General features: G+C 34.0%; 3 protein-coding genes across 6 annotated transcripts; 2 read left to right on the top strand and 1 right to left on the bottom strand.

Moving 5' to 3' along the window:
* The first annotated feature begins 2606 nt into the window (after positions 1–2606).
* Positions 2607–8033, top strand: LOC132040409 (uncharacterized). 4 transcript variants are annotated; one of them, XM_059431044.1, is made up of 9 exons: positions 2607–2834; positions 5012–5095; positions 5198–5256; positions 5492–5587; positions 5670–5747; positions 6002–6064; positions 6147–6320; positions 7007–7102; positions 7842–8033. In XM_059431044.1, the coding sequence occupies exons 1-9, from the start codon at positions 2642–2644 to the stop codon at positions 7914–7916; spliced, it is 918 nt and encodes a 305-aa protein (XP_059287027.1). In that variant the 5' UTR covers positions 2607–2641; the 3' UTR covers positions 7917–8033. The 4 variants fall into 4 exon arrangements, with proteins under 4 accessions (XP_059287027.1, XP_059287026.1, XP_059287028.1 ...); XM_059431043.1 differs by having other exon boundaries at positions 5195–5256; XM_059431045.1 differs by lacking the exon at positions 6002–6064 and having other exon boundaries at positions 5195–5256.
* Positions 8034–9224: 1191 nt separating this feature from the next.
* Positions 9225–9795, bottom strand: LOC132040461 (protein ELF4-LIKE 4-like). Its single transcript, XM_059431100.1, has one exon. It carries the CDS (start codon positions 9745–9747, stop codon positions 9406–9408), a length of 342 nt encoding a protein of 113 aa, XP_059287083.1. The 5' UTR covers positions 9748–9795; the 3' UTR covers positions 9225–9405.
* A 7044-nt stretch (positions 9796–16839) lies between these two features.
* On the top strand, positions 16840–19126 carry LOC132040942 (transcription factor MYB1-like). Its single transcript, XM_059431631.1, has 3 exons — positions 16840–17015; positions 17457–17586; positions 18088–19126. Exons 1-3 carry the CDS (start codon positions 16883–16885, stop codon positions 18863–18865), a joined length of 1041 nt encoding a protein of 346 aa, XP_059287614.1. The 5' UTR covers positions 16840–16882; the 3' UTR covers positions 18866–19126.
* Positions 19127–19358: the final 232 nt, after the last annotated feature.

The following is a 19358-nucleotide window of genomic DNA, read 5'->3' as shown; positions in this document are numbered from 1 at the left end:
AATACCCTTCGCATATGGTTTAGTTTCAAATGAGGACAATTCAAAATGCGAGATAAACACACAAAAAAAGGTGCTAGATAATACAATTTAGCCCCTTTAATATGAAATAAACTGTGTCAAACAGCAAAACTGTAAATGGTGTAAAGATAATAGATTGTTCATTATTAATTTATTTGAAAGTCAGTTATGAATTGCTGTCACAGGAAAAATATAAAAGAACTTTATATGAATCAATTACTTAAAAGCTAATTGTAGTGTGTGTATAACCTAGGAAAAAATTACTACTAAAAATAAGTAATACATCACAACTGGTTAAACTATATTAATGCGGGTCGTTTGGTTGGTGAGATAATGACAATAATCCCGGGATAAAATGTGGGATTATTTACTCCGCATTTAATTATGAGTATTAATTAGCCCCGGAATTATTTTATTCCACCATTTATACTAGGCAGAAGGGTCCAGGACCCCCTGAACTTGTCGATTTTTATTCAGTGTACACCTAAACTTTACGTTGGCCTAATTACCCCCCTAAACTTGAAAATATGAAAATATGATAGGCCCCTCAAATTTAATCAAATTACTATCAGACGCTGACAACCCATGGAGGTGGTCAACACGCGCTGCCACATGGATTTTTTTGTCCATGTGGCATTTTTTAAAGGATAAAATATATATTTTTTACTTTTTAAGTTCAACAATTATTTGAATCATCTTTTTCGGGCCAAATCTGTAAAAAAGAACTTGAATATATTTTGACTAAAAATTTTTTATTTGCCTAAAGATAATGATATTCTAATCAAGTTATTTTTATATAAATACTTTGACTATAATTTTTTTATTTGCCTAAAGATAATGATATTCTAATCAAGTTATTTTTATATATTTGGCCAGGAAAAGAAGAAATACACAGTAAGAACAAATAATCATTGAATCTGAAAAAGAAATCAAATAAAATATAAACCAAATATTTTATGAATTTGACCCAAAAAAAATAATGCACAGTTGAAATAAATAATACTTGCATGAAATGAAAAATACACAATATTTTTCGTAAAAAATACACCGTCTAAACTTCATTACTTTTGCTAAACCTTATTTTTATTTGAATAAAATAAATAGAATTTCAAGTTGAAACTTTCAACTAAGTTATTTAGATTTGGATCCGAAAAAAGAAAAAAATACATAGCTAAAATAAATAATCATCATATCGAAAAAGAAAAAAACACAATTTGGATAAAATATGCAATGTATATTAAGAAAAACCAATAAGAAATACAACTGGATCAAATAAAATCATTATATTGATTATGTGGCAATTAATAGTTGAAAAATACCCTATTTGGAAGCTGATTTTTTGATTTTTCACCCATCCACGCTCCTAAAAGAGAGTGTATCCACGCTCTTTCTTACATCGTCGTCTGGGGTTCAGGCTATCATATTTTCAAGTTGAGGGGGGTAATTAGGCCAACGTAAAGTTTAGGTGTACACTGAATAAAAATCGACAAGTTCAGGGGGTCCTAGACCCTTCTGCCTTTATACTAACATTGTGGGATTACTATCCCATATAGAAGGTGGATATAAAATCTCATTAAATATCCTTATTTATCCCATCCCACATACCAAATGACTCCTCAGGTAGTTACATCAAAAATACATTTAAGTCAAATTATTTTCATTAACAATTATCTCAACTTTTAACGTCATACCACTATCCAATTGATACTTACACATTATTTTCAATATTTACTACTCAAATTTAATCAAATTACTATCCAATTTTCTATATTATTATCAATCTTCAATAAACTTTTCGCGAAAAGTATTTTCTAGTCACTAATCTATTAATATCATAAACGATTTTAAAGAAAAATATTTTTTTTAAACTCATTTTGAAAAAAGGATTAAAAAGCTGTTTTTCTTTTAAAAAAAGGATTTTTAAAACCCTTTTTAAAAAAAAAATTGAAAATAACTTTCTTCTAGAAATATCATTTTTTTTTTTATAAAAAATAACTTTTCATGGTACTAAACACATTTTTTCAGAAGATCACAGGAAATAACAAAATGGTCCTTTATCTTTAGTAGTAGGTTCAAAATAGTCCCTTAAGTATCAATTGAGTAGTTTTGGTCCTCTAAATTTGTCAAAGTGAGCACTTTTGGTCGCTGTGAAATATTTACCAAAGTCTAATTGCTAAATTTAAAGTGAGCACTTTTTGGTCGTTGAAATATTTTAAATTAGAAAAAAAATTAAAGGAACTCACATTTGAAAGTATAAAATTTTTAGTTTATGTTATTTGTTTATTTCAAGAGTATGATGCAACTTTGACGTGTAATTTCTGTTATTTTTTATGCTCTTTTTTTATGTTGTAGTTTCTGAAATTTTGACGGTTATTTGTGGTTAATCTTTTTTACACAATTCCGGTTAAATATAACAATCAGAGTTTGGTAAATATCTAAAGAAGACCAAACGTGCTTACTTTTCGCAAAATTAAAGGATCAAAACTGTTCAGTTGATACTTAAGAGACTATTTTAAACTTACTACCAAAGATAATGAACCATTTTTACCAGAAAATCACTTACTATAATTTAAGTTTATAAGAAAAGAGGTAAGAATAACAGAAACCAACCGTTTTGGAGTGTATGGCTAGTTCAGCTTTATCTCTTTCTGTGCATAGACCTTCTCAATCCCTCTTTCCATGTCCACAATGCTGCACAAATTGGAACAGAAACAATCCATCTTTCTTTTTCTCAGATAGAGATAAGCGTTCTCCCACTTGCTTTTCTTCCAAGAAAAAAATAGGTTTCATGGACCAAATTCTTGATTATATTGAAGGTTTGTTTTGCATTCTGTACTTTTCCCATTTGTTAATTGAACATTGTTCTTTCACCTAGCAGCTTTGTATAGAAACAAGTATTTACTGGTTTACCTCAATTCTAAACTAGTTGGACTTGATCTGCTTGATAAATATTCAGTATCCATTTTCTTCCATTTTGAACTAGCAGCTTCTACTTGATCGAATTCATAAATTCGAAAGCTGGAACTTTTTTTTCAATTTTTTTTATGTGGGGTGGGGCAAAATGGGGTCAGAGGCGAAGCCAGTATTTGAAGCCTATGGGTTCAGGAGTCTAGACCTTTTAAGTTAGTAGGTTCTGAATTAATAATTTGTACTGTATTTCTTAAGACAAATCAGCATTGGACCCCACTCAATTCTCAATTAGAAGTCGTTGCTGAGCTATACTTGCTTGCAGTTAATTGAGTACCGCAAATATATCTTAAAGTTGCATTCTTTCTGTTATCTTAGATGAGCTAGCTTTTAACAACAATAACAACAACATACCCAGTGAAATCCCACAATGTGGGAAAAGATAGCTTTTAAGATGTCAGAAAATACTGCTAGGACTATTGTTATATTAAGATCTAGTCATACCATTCATATAAGAGGTAGTAGTTGGCTGACAGATAATATAGTATAGCAATTAATGTTAAATTGGAGTAAGAAATTCAAACATGTTAAGGTGTCCCGCTGTTTGAGAAACTGGACCGTTATGTTAAGCTACCTCATGATCTAGCTTTTGTGAATGAATCAGGACCAAGGTCCATCTTGTTAACACGGTAGCAGAGCTAAGACGCATTCATGTTCTTGGTTTACGTAATACTTGGATCCAGATATCTAGTCATTGTTCTGCAGAGAGGGTGTTAAGCGTCCTACATTGGGGTTGAGGAAATGGTTTATTATGTCCTTATAGGATCTCGTACAATCCGCATCTCATAAGCTTGCTATCGGGATTAAGTTAGGCCCAAGACCCCTCTATATTAAGTTCACGCTCTACATATTCAAACTTCAGCTTTTCGCGCGGTGGTGGGGGTGGGGGTGATAAAGTGTTCCATATTGGTTGAGAAAGCGGACAAGACCAATCCTTACTTCATGAGCTAACCTTTTAGATTGAGTAGATTCAAGGTCCAATTTCTTAACAAAGTTGAGCTCAAATGTGGGTCCAACATATAAGCGGGTGTGAGCAGTAATGCACATGCATCCACTTCAGTATATAATAGATCTAAAGAAAAGTTCTATGGAGAAGTGCACCTACTCCGTTTAAATCCTGATCCGCCTCTAGTTGCAACATAGTTGTATAGCTGCCTTATGTGAGAAATATGGGTAACAAACAGGAAGTGCTCTGGTTGAACTTTGAAGATAGGTCTTAGGGCATAGGGCAGCCTGTGCAAAAATCCCCTGTTTATTATCTATATAGCTCTCATTTTTCCAGAGATATATTAATAGTGAAAATTTAACTTTTCTTGCCAGAAGGACTCAGTATACCAGTATATTTGGTGCACTGCAAAATAGTTGGTGCAAGGCTCCTTGCATTGTCATGCTGTGTTCAGCTGGTGTTGTGTTTAAGCTCCTGATGAGTATCTGCATTCTTTTCTTGATGTAAATTTATGACCTCCCCATTTCAAATCTGTACTGGCTGATGATGGCAACTCGTAGTTTCATATAATCGTTTTTGCTTCAAACTGTAAATATCATCAGTATCATAAACATTCATCATTTCAGTCTCGGCCTGGCCCGGTCGCCCTACGTGACTGGCGCTTCAAAAGGCTAAACTCTCGGTCGTAGTTTGTGACCTATCTTCAGTAGGGGCCTCTAGTCTTTTGATTAGAATAGGGGTTGCGAGAGAGCAGAGCATACCGCCCTCCCATAGTCAAGAGTCTGTTTATAGTCGCGACCTTGTCATAGTCAAAAAGGTTGAAACTTCCAGGAAAATCTTCGAACTGGGAGCGCAATAAAATCTTTAACTTGTTAGCCCTGAAATGATGAGAACACTTCATTTTAAAAGAAAGGACAAACAGAAAAGGACTCTAAAACCAAAGAGACTTTAAATGCTTATGATGCAAATCCTTCCCGCTAAAATTATGTGATATGTATTATAATACATCACAAAGTATGCTGACCAAACAAGATTTCCTTTATCATTGACATTCTCCTCCATGCATGCCATTGATTTCAGGCGGTCCAAAGTTACGGAAATGGTATGGGGCACCTGAGCTCCTCCCAAAAGATGGATCCTCTTCAGAAGAAACTGAGTCTTATGGTAGCTGCACTTTGTAATACATTCGACGTGATTCCTGCTCGAAAATATCATATCATAAATGTGTATTTTTTTATTTTCTTTCTTTTTTCTCCCAAAAAGCAGAAGGAGATGAAGTCAGGGATGCAGTTTTAGTTACAGATGGAGATAATGAGATTGGTCAGGTTCGTATATGGTAGCGTTAGATACCTTTCACTAGAATCTTTATAAGTACCTGTGTTTACAATATGCCCATGTGCAAAATGTGGACATAACTCATCTTGTGTCACCTAAGTTCCACCGGAGTGATTTAGTCATAGCTCAGTTTTCTTTAACAATCACCTCAATGATTCAATATATAGCTCAATATCTATTCAGTCTCATCCAATGCCAACTTCACCTATACATGATCTGGGACAGATGGTTATATTGTCTTTGATAATCAAACGAACTCGGATCAAAGCTCTGGTAAAAGATAAGCGGGCTGCAATGGAAGCTTTTGGTACTTATGTTGAGGTTGGTGGCATTTTTATACATTTTTTTAGTATCATAGACTTGGTAGTATTTTAATACTTAATGTTCCTAAGCTGCTATGAAGCCAATAGCAGGTGATGCAAGGGACAGGTCATTGCTAAAGAAGGCTCTAAGTGGTGTTCGTGCAGTGATATGCCCAACTGTATGTCTTTCTTATAATCCCCTCTATCATTTTTTACTATGATACCCACCAAAATTGAAACGTAGATGAGTAGGATTAAAATCTGCATGTGAATCTATGGACTATAATTTTATTTCCTAGCACATACTTCTGTTGTTTGGATTTATTTAATTTTTGTTATGTCTTCTTCTTCTTAACTTATTTAGCTACTTTCTTTCTTTCTATATGCACGTATTTAGTTTATAAGCTCGCTTATGCTTAAGCTGCATTTGTAGGAAGGTTTTATATCAAATATAGAGAGTTGGAAAGGTTTACAACATGTGATCCTATTATCTCAGGTAGTCCTCTCTTATACATTTCTAGGCAATGGCAAATTTCGAATGGTCTATGTTTTGATTTTATGATATGATGACATTGCAGCTGTCTGTTTATAGAGGTTCTAGTGGGGTTCAAGCAATTGTTACTGCCAATGCAAGAAAACTGGCAGAACAAGACGAGTCACTGGTTATGGCTTCGGGAATCCCTTACACTATTATCAGAACTGGCTCATTGGTAAATGCTCCGGGCGGAAATCAAGGTTTCAACTTTAAAGAGGTAATACTTGTATGTGTAGCTTCTTTATTAGGTAGATGGTGTCGAAATCACCATCTGTTTTACTGTTCTTTTCTCACTTACAATTTGGAAAGGTTGGCTGTATCTGAACAAGCATCGACTAATATGACTATTTTTCCCAATGTTGAAACCACCAGCAAATGAACTATATGCTGTTCTTTTTGTGCAAAATAAATCCAAATTATTCACACTGATAGAAGACCATATAACAGTTTTCATTGTTCATGTTTAGCAAATTCCTTACTTTGCTACTCAACACAGTAGTTATTCACTCGAGTTGAGTTTTTACAGTTTCCTTCAAACATGTAATGTGCCCATGAAGGACCTAATGACTTGATATACAAAGGATGGTCTAATAGCTATTGTTTTGTCGATGATTCCGAATTATCCATATTTTCCATGTACCATCATTCCAAATTTCGAACCATTAATGGGAGAAAATTAACATTTGAAGTGTCTTCGGTTCTGGCATTAGAGCAAATAAGAATAGAATGATGGAATCCTTATACAAAAGGGACCAGGAATTCCTTGCATGAAGTTTATGACAGAATATGTTTTGAGTTTTCAGCGAATGGTTTCCTATGTTTCTAAGCTATTTTCATTCACTTAAAATCATTCTCAAGAAAGGTAATTTAAAAATCAACTGGTTCTATGATCTTTCATGCCAGGGCTGTGCATCACCGGGAAAGCTGAGCAAGGAGGACGCCGCTTTCATCTGTGTAGAGGCCCTTGACACAGTGCCACAGAAAGGACTGATATTTGAGGTCTGTTCCTCGGTTGGCCTTTAATATTTTAAGATTCTAGAGCTACCCACATTTAAAGATTTTAGGTAGGTTGGTGACTTATAACTCCCTATTCTTGATGGCAAGAAAGTGTTGGCTTTCTAGAAAGGATACTCCGCCTCCAACCATGATGTTAGGGGTTCGTGTAACCAAGGGGGTAAAGTGGAAAAAGATCCGCTAGTGAACCCTGGGGAAGAAGAGTTAAGAGGTGTGGAGTTTACCGTATTTCAAAAATGAAAAACTAAAGAACTCTCTATTTTTGACATGCACTTCCCACCCTACCCAAAAAAAATATTATATAAACCCGAGAGCTACAAAGGAGTTTTCCTACTACATGTGATGAATGTTATGTTAAAGGTCTTCTGGACTGATATCAGCTGATGCTAATGTTGCTGAAAGAAAGCATCAATTGTTGATCACTTCTGTTGGAAGAATAACTAGTTAATCCACAGTGTGCACATTTGGAGGTTTTCATAGTAGAAGTCAAAGCTTTTCTTATATCACGTCTATTGGAAAAAATAGGCAATATTGACAGCTTTTTATTCTCAAATCTCAAAGTATCCTCTGTGATGCTCAGGGAGGCGATCTTCACCACAATGGGACATTTTCCTGGAGTGATATCTGATATGTCTGACCTATATTGTTGTCAATCCTTTTTTTTTTTTTTCCCCCCTTTTTGGTCATGCTGTTGAATAGCTAACATCTTTATGTCAAATAACAGGTGGTCAATGGTGAGGACAAGGTCATGGATTGGAAAGAGTGCTTTGCAGCCTTGATAGAGAAATCAGAACTGTAATTTCTTTCTATCCAAAATTGGTACATTCTTTTTTCTCGATTATACTAAAATGCACACATCAACAGTGTGTGAGAGAACTTCATCATCATATAATTAAGCCAAAAAATTTGAAGCAAATTGCTTATTTTCTATATGTAATTATGCTAATAGGGAAGGGGAGCCTCACGTAATCCGTAAAGTTGTCGCTTGCATGTGACTGTGAGGTCACGGGTTCGAGCTGAAAACAGCCTCTTGCGTAAATGCAAGTAAAGGCTGCGTATAATAGACCCTTTGCGTCCGCTCCTTCCCCGGCCCCACGCATACGGAGTTTAATGCACGGCCGTTTTTAATTATGCTAAAAGGGGCATCAAAAGACCAGTCGTTCAGAACTTTAAAAGAAGAAATGGTCATGGTAGGCGGTGAAATGCAAAATACAGGAGAACAGTCTTTATAGTGATTCAAGAAAAGGCACGGCAGGAGTATATACTAAGCATACCCTTGGAGGTTTCGACGAGTTCAGACAACATGGGAAATAACAAAGTGGCAGCTGAACAACAATATACCTAGTGTAATGCACAAGTGGGGTCTGGGAAGGTAGGAGAAGTTGTTTCCGATTGAAACTCGGCACGATGACGCATTATCAAATCAGGCTATAAAGAAAAAAATTAAACGGCAGCAAAGAGCATGATAGACGCAGCCCATGAAGCAACAGGGAACAATAAAAAAGAGAAGTAAAAGATACTAGGAAAGTACAAATATGGCAGCTGAAACGCTCCTATAAAGAAAAAGAGAAACAAATTCATGATACAATGATGATTTCCGTTCTCAAAAAAAAAAAAAAAAAATGATGATCTCCAAAGACAATAACAAAGAACAAAAGCATATACAGTATGCTCTTCTTTTCCAAGTAAAACTGGGAGGGATGCTGGTTTCATGACATGAAAGTTAGAACTAAAACAAGAAACTATACATAATTTATCATCCCATCAAGTAAAGGTTAAGAAACAGATTCAACTGAAATACAATATTATGATTATCCTTGAGGCCCAAGCTGATTTCTTGCGAAGCCCTTAAGGCTGTAAGTGCCTGCTGTGGCCCCACCTAGCCATATAAGAATCTCACATTGGTTGTCGTTTCTTTATACGGTTTTGGCAATTGGATTGAGGGCTCAATGTCTATTTTCTTCACTCCTACTCAAACATCCAAATGCAGGAAAATGAAAAAAACAGAACAAGAAACTCTACTGTAATAAATATACAAGAAAAAAACTGCAACTCACCAACAATGAAATTGAGTCCATTTGTAGAAGCAGATAAAAGGTTAACAAAGGAACACTTGACCAAAAAGTATTTATTTCAAATTGTTATGGCCATAAGCCTAGAACTGATACAAAAGGTCAAAGGATTTTTCATCAACATTGAGAAACAATAGGATCAGCTATGTGAATCCTCTGTATCCATCCTGTTCTACTCAAACCTATTTAAAGAAAGGGCTAATTTACTGAGAACAATCAGCTGGACCTAATTCTCTTCTGACCATCTCTTCGATCTGATTGATTAGCATTAGTCGATTCACCCTCAGAGAAAGCCTCCACAGATATTGCCACGGAACTGGAGAGATCAGCATAGAGATCAACAACTTTTCTAATATTGTTATTTAGCTCTCTAATTAGACCCACATTTCGAGTCAAGTTATCCGGGATTGTCGACTCGTGGTTCTGGTTGATCTCATTGATTAACAACTTGTTTTGATCCAAGATGTTCTGTACTTGCACAAAGTTCTTCTGCAATGTCTGAACTACTTTACGGTCAACTTGAATTCCACCAGGGCTCGAGAATATATCATCTTCCATTTCAATTACCACTGAATGAAATCAGAAACAACTCTCAGATACAGCAAATAGAAACATAAAGTAACCTTAGACCAAAAATCAAAATTTTAAGCCAAAATGCATAAGTTTCATTTAATCAAAAACATAAAAGATGAATGCAACAAAACTTATCGCGTGACGGATAATGTATCAAAAGGATATCACAGTTACCAGTCAAGCAAACTTCAATACTAAATTAGTTGAGTCAGCTATATGAATTCTCTATTCATTATTAATTAGCTCCATTTCACGTCAAACACTATTATATCGCGCGCAATTAGGCGTACGTTCCAAGAAATTCAGTGTTTAGAAGATCATCCAAGTATGAAGTATTACATTTTTATTCTGTTTCCCACCCGGTGTCCGATACCCGCATTGGAGCACCCCATATCTAGAGGTCGCGCTCCCAACAAGATTTTTTCCATTCCCAGGGACTCAACTAGAAACAAGTATTAGATATTTTTAAACTACGGAAAAGGGTCAAATATACCCTTGTACTATCAGAAATGGTTTAAATATACCTCCCGTTATACTTTCGGTCCAAATATACCCCTCCCGTTATACTTTCGGTCCAACCCTCAATTTAACGAAGGGACACGTGTCATCATCCTTTTGTTTCCTATTTTAAACATGTCCGTTAATTAATTAAAACCCAACCCATAACCCGTTATCCAATGAAAAAACTCATACCCGGCTTCACAAACATTTTTAGCGTACACACCACTTTGCCACCAAAATTCTTTAGCATCTGTAGCACTTGACAAGCAAAATTCTTAAGTTCACCATCTATTATTTTCTAAGTTGTGGGTGATAAATGCAAAGCAACCCAAGAACCCATTGAATTATATGACCATCTTATTTAAAAAAGGTTAAGTTAAAACAATTTTTTATTTTATTTTAATTATTTCTTCCTCTCAGCCTTAATATATGCTCCTCACATTCAATAACAATGGAAATGACTAGTAAAAGTCTATAGAATTAGAAAATCAAATTCAATTTAGAGCAATGGATGGAATAAATAAACCTTCATATATACCTCTTTGAAGCCCTTATCCAATTCCAACAAGAAAAACCTAACTTTAATACTCGGGATACAACAAGACACGATAGATTTCAAAATTTAATTCGAAATAAAAGGAATAAGATGATTATTCATGTAGGAAGAAGGCAGAAGTCAATGAAATTAGAGCATAAACATTTGGCGAAATTTTTGTTATGAAAAGTTTAAGGAGGAGAGGAGAGGATTACCTTAAAATAGTGGGAATATTATTGTCGTGTCTGTCGTCGTTTATTACTTCTCTTGGTATTGGAGATGGGTTTCAAATATATTGTGGGTATAATAGTCAAAAAAACACAATTCAAGTATCGATTGTTTTAATTTTAATAAGATTTGTTTTGCAAACTAATTGTAGGAAAAGTAATCTATGGATAATTGAAGTGTATTTCTTAACTAGTTTGTAATAGTTTAGGTAGAAAATTCTCACACTTGATAGTTTAGATAGGAAATTGAAAATAAAATACACTTAAAGGTGTGTTTTTGACCTTTAACCCAATATATTGCTTCGTAACTTTACATTGTGGATTAGTGCATATGATATGAGGAAAATTGATAGGAGAATTTCTAGTCTTTATTTTTCCTTTTTATCCTAGGCCTGATTTTTCCTTTAAGGATCTGATTAATTTAAATTCGTACAAAGAAAATGGGATATTTATAAAAATATATAGCTTTTAAAAATATTTACGCCACATAGACAATATACAATATTATACAACATTATTTGTATAAAAGTGTATAAATAGTGTTTATATATAATTATGGGCTAAATTAGGTGTTTATACTCAATGAATGAACTACGTGACATAAATATTTTTAGAAATAGACATAAAGCATAATTTTCACAATTTTACTTTGAGGGATAAAGCTCCCCTACCAAATGCTACAGTATACCCAAAATTCGAATATGGAGTAATGATGAGATGCCACTCAAGCTTAACCTACTAATAATTTGATGCATAAATAGCTACGCAATATTTTCATTTATCACTGAATTTGTTGGAAGTATCAAATTATATGGAAACATATAATAGGATACCACAAGGTCAACTCTAGATACTTCAAATTCGCCAACCTAATTCATGATTGCCCATTCACACCAATTAGATGATTTAATTCATACAAACAATATGTATAACATGCTTTTAAGGAAAGCAAGCACATTAAGAGTTAAAGTCTGACTTGCTTGAAATTCAATAGCCAAATCTTATACTTGAAACACCGCAATCCCCTTAAACGACTTCCGACAGCCTCACCTATTCAAAATTATTTTTAACGGGTTCAAATTAGTTTTTGAAAATCAATCCCTCAATTTTAGGACGCCTAAGGTCAAGGTCAACTCTTGGTCAACTCAAACCTGCCTCTTGAATTAATGATCCGAAATTCAAAATTAATTGCATGGATGCACCTATAAGCTACGGAGTCCATCTCAATAATCAAATTAAATTTTGATATTAACTGTCAAATCAAATCGAAGGTTTTCTAATTCTAAGTTTACGTCTAAACTTTTCAATTTTAGTCTCTTGAATTGCATGATTCCATGGTTCTAATTCAATGAAGATAACGCATAAACACTAGATCGATGTGAGGAATCACTACCTAGAATTTGGGGTTAAATCTCCACCATATCTTGATCCATACTGAGAGCGTACTCCCAAATCTCAAATTTTTGCCTTAAACATGCTCTTGGAGTTTTGAACGTAGCTTTTATAGACTCAAAATCCTTCATCGTGTTCATGAGACCCATCCTCAGTTGACGAAGATCTCGTTGTCATACCTACGAGATCCCGAATAAGGATTGACCAGGGTTGATCTGGCTTGTCCTTCACGGTACACTTTCATAGCTCGCTTTGCGATGCACATCGCCCTTGTGTTTCTCATTCGCGACCGGTGCCCTTGGGACCACGAAGAAGGCACCAGTACCAGAAAATTTGCAATTTCAAATGAGGTTCCAGTAGATCAAAACACCTCCGGATCCCAACCCGAGCATGTTAACAAATCTAAAAGCACAATATACTCCTATGTGAAGCCTCAAATTATATAGTGGCACATAGATACGCAAAAAGAGTGGTTGGATTGTTATAATCCATTCGATATCAACTAAATTTGCTAATAAGAGATATGACTTACCGCACAAATTCTTTATTTTAAGTTTTATAATTCTTTTTAGATCATATATCATTCATTTCGTTACTTTTCATTTGTCAACCTTTACTTCATGTGCTTCCATGTAATTTCTCATATTTGTTTCTTTATTTTCTTCATTTCATTTAGCTGTGTATTATTCTAATTATTTTTTTGAAATTACACCTCATAATATTAGAAAGAATGAGCCATCTACAAACTTGACTTATAATGAGTGCTGTCATTAAAGTTAAATTTCGTAGTTGAATGAGGTTATAAATAAACCTGGCTTGTACTGAGTGATGTTAGAATTGATAAATTGCTTCTTGTTAATATTGGAACAATGTTATGAAACTATGATTGTAGATATTTATTTTTTTGTCATCTAGTCCATGATGTTCTTATAAAATATGTGCTTAGTTAGAATTTTTATTAACTAATTTAATTAAAATATTATTTATTTGAAACTTTATACTCCCTCTCCCTATTGAGATAATAGTCAAAATACCCCCAACGTTTATGCCAACTACACACCGAACCTATTTCCTTATTAGGCGAGAGCGTTACACGCCCCGGGCGCGTGAGCCAAAAAAGAATGATTTTTAGGCTACTTCATCTTCATCTTCTATTTAATATCCATATTTTTTGTTGTCAAAATAATATCCATTAAAACAAAATTCAATAAGAAAATCCACATATGATTCCGAACAACTTTCCACCATAAACGAAAATCAAGAAAAAAATGAAAATCAAGAAAGAAAAAGGAAAAATGCATGAAAAATTATAAAGAAAACTCGATTGAAGTTGCTTGTTTGGAGTTGCTACTTGTTGCTTGGTTGGAGTTATTTAAGTATATGGGGAGAAAATTAAACTCCATTACTAAGAATTTGGAGAAAGCTAACAAGAACACCAAATGGGTTTCAAATTCTTGATTTAATCAAATTAATGATGAACTTTGTTCTATTTGGTGTTAGGAAGCTTCCTTTCACATTTGGGTTTGTTTGGATTAGATTTGAGCAAGTTGGTTGATTTTTTTTTTCAACTCCTAATGATGATGATGATAATGTTGATGAAGATGAAGGAGAGAATTGGGTATGGTTTTCTCCTTAATAAAACGGAGTATGGAAAATTGAGAGATTTTTTTTTTTTTGAAGAAGAAGAGTAGATGGATGGAGGAAGGGGAAATTAATAAAAAATGTAAAATTAAACACGTGGCACGTGGGCGCCGTGCGACAACATTTAATATTGACTATTATCTCAACCTATATTAGTTCGATTGAATTTACCTTTTATTTATAGTCACATATATGTGACTCATTTAACACCACAAGTTTAAAAGTCTTCTCTACTTTCTTAAACTATATCAATTATTTATTGTTTATAATATTAGTGACAAATTTATAATTATTTAATACTATATTTCCAAAAAATAATATGTATCTTGAATGCTTAGTGATAGATCAAATTTAGTTCTCCCAATTTCTTATAGACATATATTTGTTGAAAAATTAACATTTAGTTTTTATAATTAAATTTTATTTTACAATTAAAAAAAATTAATTATGTAACTATATTTGTGCAACCAAATATTACATTTGTAATTACCCTATAATTATGCTATGACAAATAAACAAGCCTTTGTAATTACTATTATAATGATCAACTAAATTGAATTGCAAGTGGCGTTCCAAACGGACCCACAATTTCAGAGGCTCCATGTGGATTTCGAATTACTACTGCAATAATTATAAGCGGTGGCGAAGGTAAAATTTTTACTAAAGGGTTCAAACAATCAAAGAAACTGTTGTTACTGAGAGAAAATCATGGGTGTTTTTAAACCCCTTTGCCACTAAGGTAAGCTATTGGTTTGTATCGAGAGGGCTCATCATTTAATACATACGAATAAAATAAAAATTGATTCTATATACACAGTGTATTTTTCTGACGAAGGGGTTCAGATGAACCCTCTTGGCTCCATATAGATCCGCCCCTGATTACAAATAATAATTTATTTTTTGTATTCTTATCAATTGTCACCAAGGGGTGTGGTAAGATGGTGATAATTTCTCCATCCTTTATTATAGATTTCGAATTCTAGCCCTGTGAATGAAGGATTTCTTGATTGGGGGATTTCTTGATAGGGGCAGTTCACCCCTTAGTATACCTACCCGACGCAAAATTGGGATTAGTCTGCCTAGTGGACTTCGGATATCAGATATTGAATAATTAAGGCAATTTCTTTAGGGATCTTAACATTTTTAGCCAGCCGATTAAAAAAAATATCACCCGCCTAGCCTCAATAGAATATAGCCATCCTCGGTTCATATTCAGTGTATAATAACTATATAACCAATTTACCCATTGATTATACGTAAAATGATTATATTGGCTAAAATTTAGGAAAAAGAATAAAAATTACTAGGATTATACCAAAAAAGAAGTTTTTTTATGCCTTCAGTGCTTCTTTTTTAGTTGTCATTTTTCTTTTACGGGTCCTTTCATGTGTCGCATTTGTCAAATTTTCTTGTAACATTGACTTTTCCTTCCGTTTTTTCTGTTGCCTGAGATCATGAAGGAAACAATAATGATTTAAATTGAAATTTCTTCTCACACAAAGAATGTAAAAGTCAAATTCTAAATTTTCTCCCAATGTAATACTCCTATAACGTATTAACTTCTTCCAAAATAATACTACTATTTCTCTTTTAAGATTAATTTCTTCCAGGTGTAATACCTTGGAAAAGCGAAATACCACACAATTATATTGCGTAATGCTTTTCCTATTTTTACCATTAGACAGTTAAGAGCAATGGTGGGATCTAGCTATTAACGAAAAATTTGACTAGTGTTTTAAAGTTTCTGATCTTATCATCATTAATTAATTGTAGGTTACCGTAACCATCCCAACAAACTTGCCAGATTGTCAAACATTGCACAGCCAATATTGAATTTGCTGGATCATAAATAATCAATGGTACGTACGTAGTTCTCGTTACGGATGATTGGTGGATTAATAACTAGAATTAAAATGTAAGCACTTCATGTGAGTTTTGCAAGTATGTAATTGGTTCCAAGTAATTAAGTCTGAATGAAAGAGAAGGGTTGCGGTAGATCGACTATCAGTTTAAGAATAATCAGACCTACGATGAATTCCAAGTTTCAGATTGAAGTGTTGTAATTAGTTGACGATAAACTTAAATCAAATTATGATGACTATTTTAGGTGCTGAAATTCAGTGTTTTAAAAAGCGGTTTTGGGACGAGTTTCGGGGTGAGTCCCCGGACAAGTTGTAGCAAAAACCTCAAGGCGACCTAGGCATAAGCCCCACTGTCTTGGAACATTTGGTTGAGTTCCATATAGGTTGGGGCTTATATAATTTGTCTCTTTATATTACCTTGAACAATCTTTACCGCTTGAGTTAGCTTTTGAGTTAGACCCCATATCCATTTTGTTATGACTCTGCACTAATTCATATAATTGATCCCGATTAGTTTGAGATTGAGATGTAGTTGACTAATTGAGCCCGACATAAAAAGTACTGTAATCTAGGGTAAAATAGGTTTTTTCTTTTTAACTTTTTTACAAAGGAAAAAGATAAAAGATCTAAGAAACTTTCAGGAAAAGGGAATATGAGAGGTGACATGGTCCCAATCGTACAAGTAAACTAAAGAAATATTTGCAAACTTGTGTATCTGTGTTTCATTTAATTAGATAATGATATTGTGGGAGGACAACTTCTTCCAATAAAAGCCTACCCCTCCTCCCCTAGTAAGGAGGTGGGGTGGAATTAATGCAGCCACCTTAAGGGTGGGGTGTGGATGTATGTGTGGATATTGAATTGCCATACTATAAGTATATGCATATTGAAACTTGACAATTGCCAAGTCCCTAAGATTACAAAATCACAAAGATCATAATATACTAACTAGTATAGAAGCCATGGGTAGAAAGCCTTGTTGTTCTAAAGAAGGATTAAACAAAGGGGCATGGACTCCAATAGAGGATAAAATTCTAACAGATTACATCAAAGTTCATGGTGAAGGGAAATGGAGAAATCTTCCCAAAAAAACTGGTGAGCTTTAATTTATTTGCCTCTTGTATCTTTGTGTATAATTCATGGATATGAACATAATTATAATCGCTCATTTTGTCGGTGAAATCGGCTCTCTTGTTTGTGTATCACATGCCCCAGTTTAGTTGATTGATGCATGGGAGAGTCTAGTCTTTCTTTTTAATCCACTATAAAGGTTCTAAATTTGGTCCTAAATATTCAGGATAGTTACATTCTTGAAAAGATCAAGGGCTCTACCTCTCGCATAAGTCTTACGCTCTTATCGTCAACCTTCGTGGCTTTTTTTCGTTTTATCTTGCCATTTCATTCCTAGTTCTCTCTTTCAAGCTTCTTTCCATCTCGGGGATTTCTTCTCGTTCCGCCAGTTCTGCTAGCTGGTTATTACCTTCTCTATTACTTATTTGTTTGAGTTGCAAAATGATTTTTATAATTATTTAACAGGTCTTAAAAGATGTGGAAAGAGTTGCAGACTAAGGTGGCTAAATTATCTAAGGCCAGACATTAAGAGGGGAAATATAACTCAAGATGAAGAAGATCTCATTATCAGACTTCATAAGCTTCTTGGAAACAGGTCATTATTCCTTCAAGATCCTATCTTTTTTATTTACCCAATCGGTCATTTGTTTAGTATATAGTTAGATATTATACTAAGTTCACACCAATTGTCACAGGAGAACAATATATGCGTGAGGATATTTTACATTCACAGATTGACTCATAACTAAGGGCCCATTTGGACATGAATTTAAATAAAAAAAAATTAAAATAACGTGTGGCTAAATATTGGACTGATTCTTCAAAAACATTTTTTGAAGATGAGTTTCCAATTTTAAAAAGTAGTTTTGACCAGCTTTTTATGTAACGTTTTCTTAATTTCCGCTCACAAAACTTCTATTTTTTCAGTTAAATGTCTGCCCAAACACATTTCGACTTTCAAATAGCCTTTTTCAATTGTCTTCAAGTATCACATTTTTTATGTCATAACGGTGAATAAGGAAAATCTGAACACGCATTGCATTTTTCTTTGGGTGTGATGTAATGTATGAATGTTGATATATGATAACTGGTGCAGATGGTCTCTGATAGCCGGAAGGCTACCAGGACGAACAGACAATGAAATCAAGAATTACTGGAACACCAACATTGGCAAAAAACTCCAAGAAGGAATATCTTCGAATCGTCAGCGCCCTCGCTCTAGTCATGCCAAATCAGCTAAGCCGAATCCAATTGCACAACAACAAAAAATTAATCAAGAACACACAGTTCCTCATGATTCACAGTACTTGCTACAAACGGACGTTGGAAACGGAGGATCATCGTCTTCCTCCTCCCCGTGTGTGGTCGTCCGCACAAAGGCAATTAAGTGCACTAAAGTCTTTATCAGTCCACAAAATACTGATCAGTCAATTTATGAGACTACTGAAAATGATAACAATGATAAGGCAATGGCAGAGGAAAATGTGATAACTAATATTGTAACGTCCTCATCATCATCGTTATCTATTTCATCATTGTCCGAGCAGCAGCAACAACAACAACAAGTATCAGGATCATATTCTCCAACAAATTTGTCCGGAGAACTGGAAAATTATAACTATAATTTCATGTTCGGTTTTGATGTTGACGATCCTTTTCTTTCTGAGCTTCTTAATGCACCTGATTTACGTGACCAAATTTTGGAAAATACTACAAGTACTGTTGTTGGTCATGAAGTTGGAGATAGCAATTACAACAAAAACGAAAAGGAAAGGAGCTATTTTTTTCCTCCAATTTCTAGTCAAATTGCTATGTTCTCAGAAGAGACGCAACACAACGATTTGGAACTTTGGATTAATGGATTCTCTTCTTGATTAATTTTATTATTGATGATGATGAACTGGCTTCAAAACATGACTCTTAAATATCCACTCATGCAATTGTTATTAGAGTCAGATTCAAAATTTAGAATCAGTGAATCTGACGATGTTTATATGTAATTATTTTTATTTCCTTTCATATATGTACAAGGTGACGCACTACGTCTACTTTAAATCCGCCACTCAGTTGTATTATGTACGAAATGTTTTTAGTTTATTTGAATTTGAATTAATGTATTTGATGTTTGTGGGGATTGGAAAACCTTTCAAGATTATCTTTCTTATCGGGTCATTAGGCGTTGTTATTAGTGTCAGATTAAAGATTTAGAATAGTGAATTCTGTTGTTTATATGTAATTTATTTGATTTCTTTTCAACTCTAAATTCGCCACTATATTGTAGTATCATGTACGAAATGATATTAGTTGATTTGAATTAATGTATTTGATGTTTGTGGGGATTGGTAAACCTTTCAAGATTATCTTTCG

The sequence above is a fragment of the Lycium ferocissimum genome, chromosome 12, assembly GCF_029784015.1.
Source record: "Lycium ferocissimum isolate CSIRO_LF1 chromosome 12, AGI_CSIRO_Lferr_CH_V1, whole genome shotgun sequence".
Classification (NCBI taxonomy): Eukaryota; Viridiplantae; Streptophyta; class Magnoliopsida; order Solanales; family Solanaceae; genus Lycium; species Lycium ferocissimum.
The sequence above is the reverse complement of the archived record's forward strand: the minus strand, read 5'-3'. Positions and strand labels throughout refer to the sequence as shown.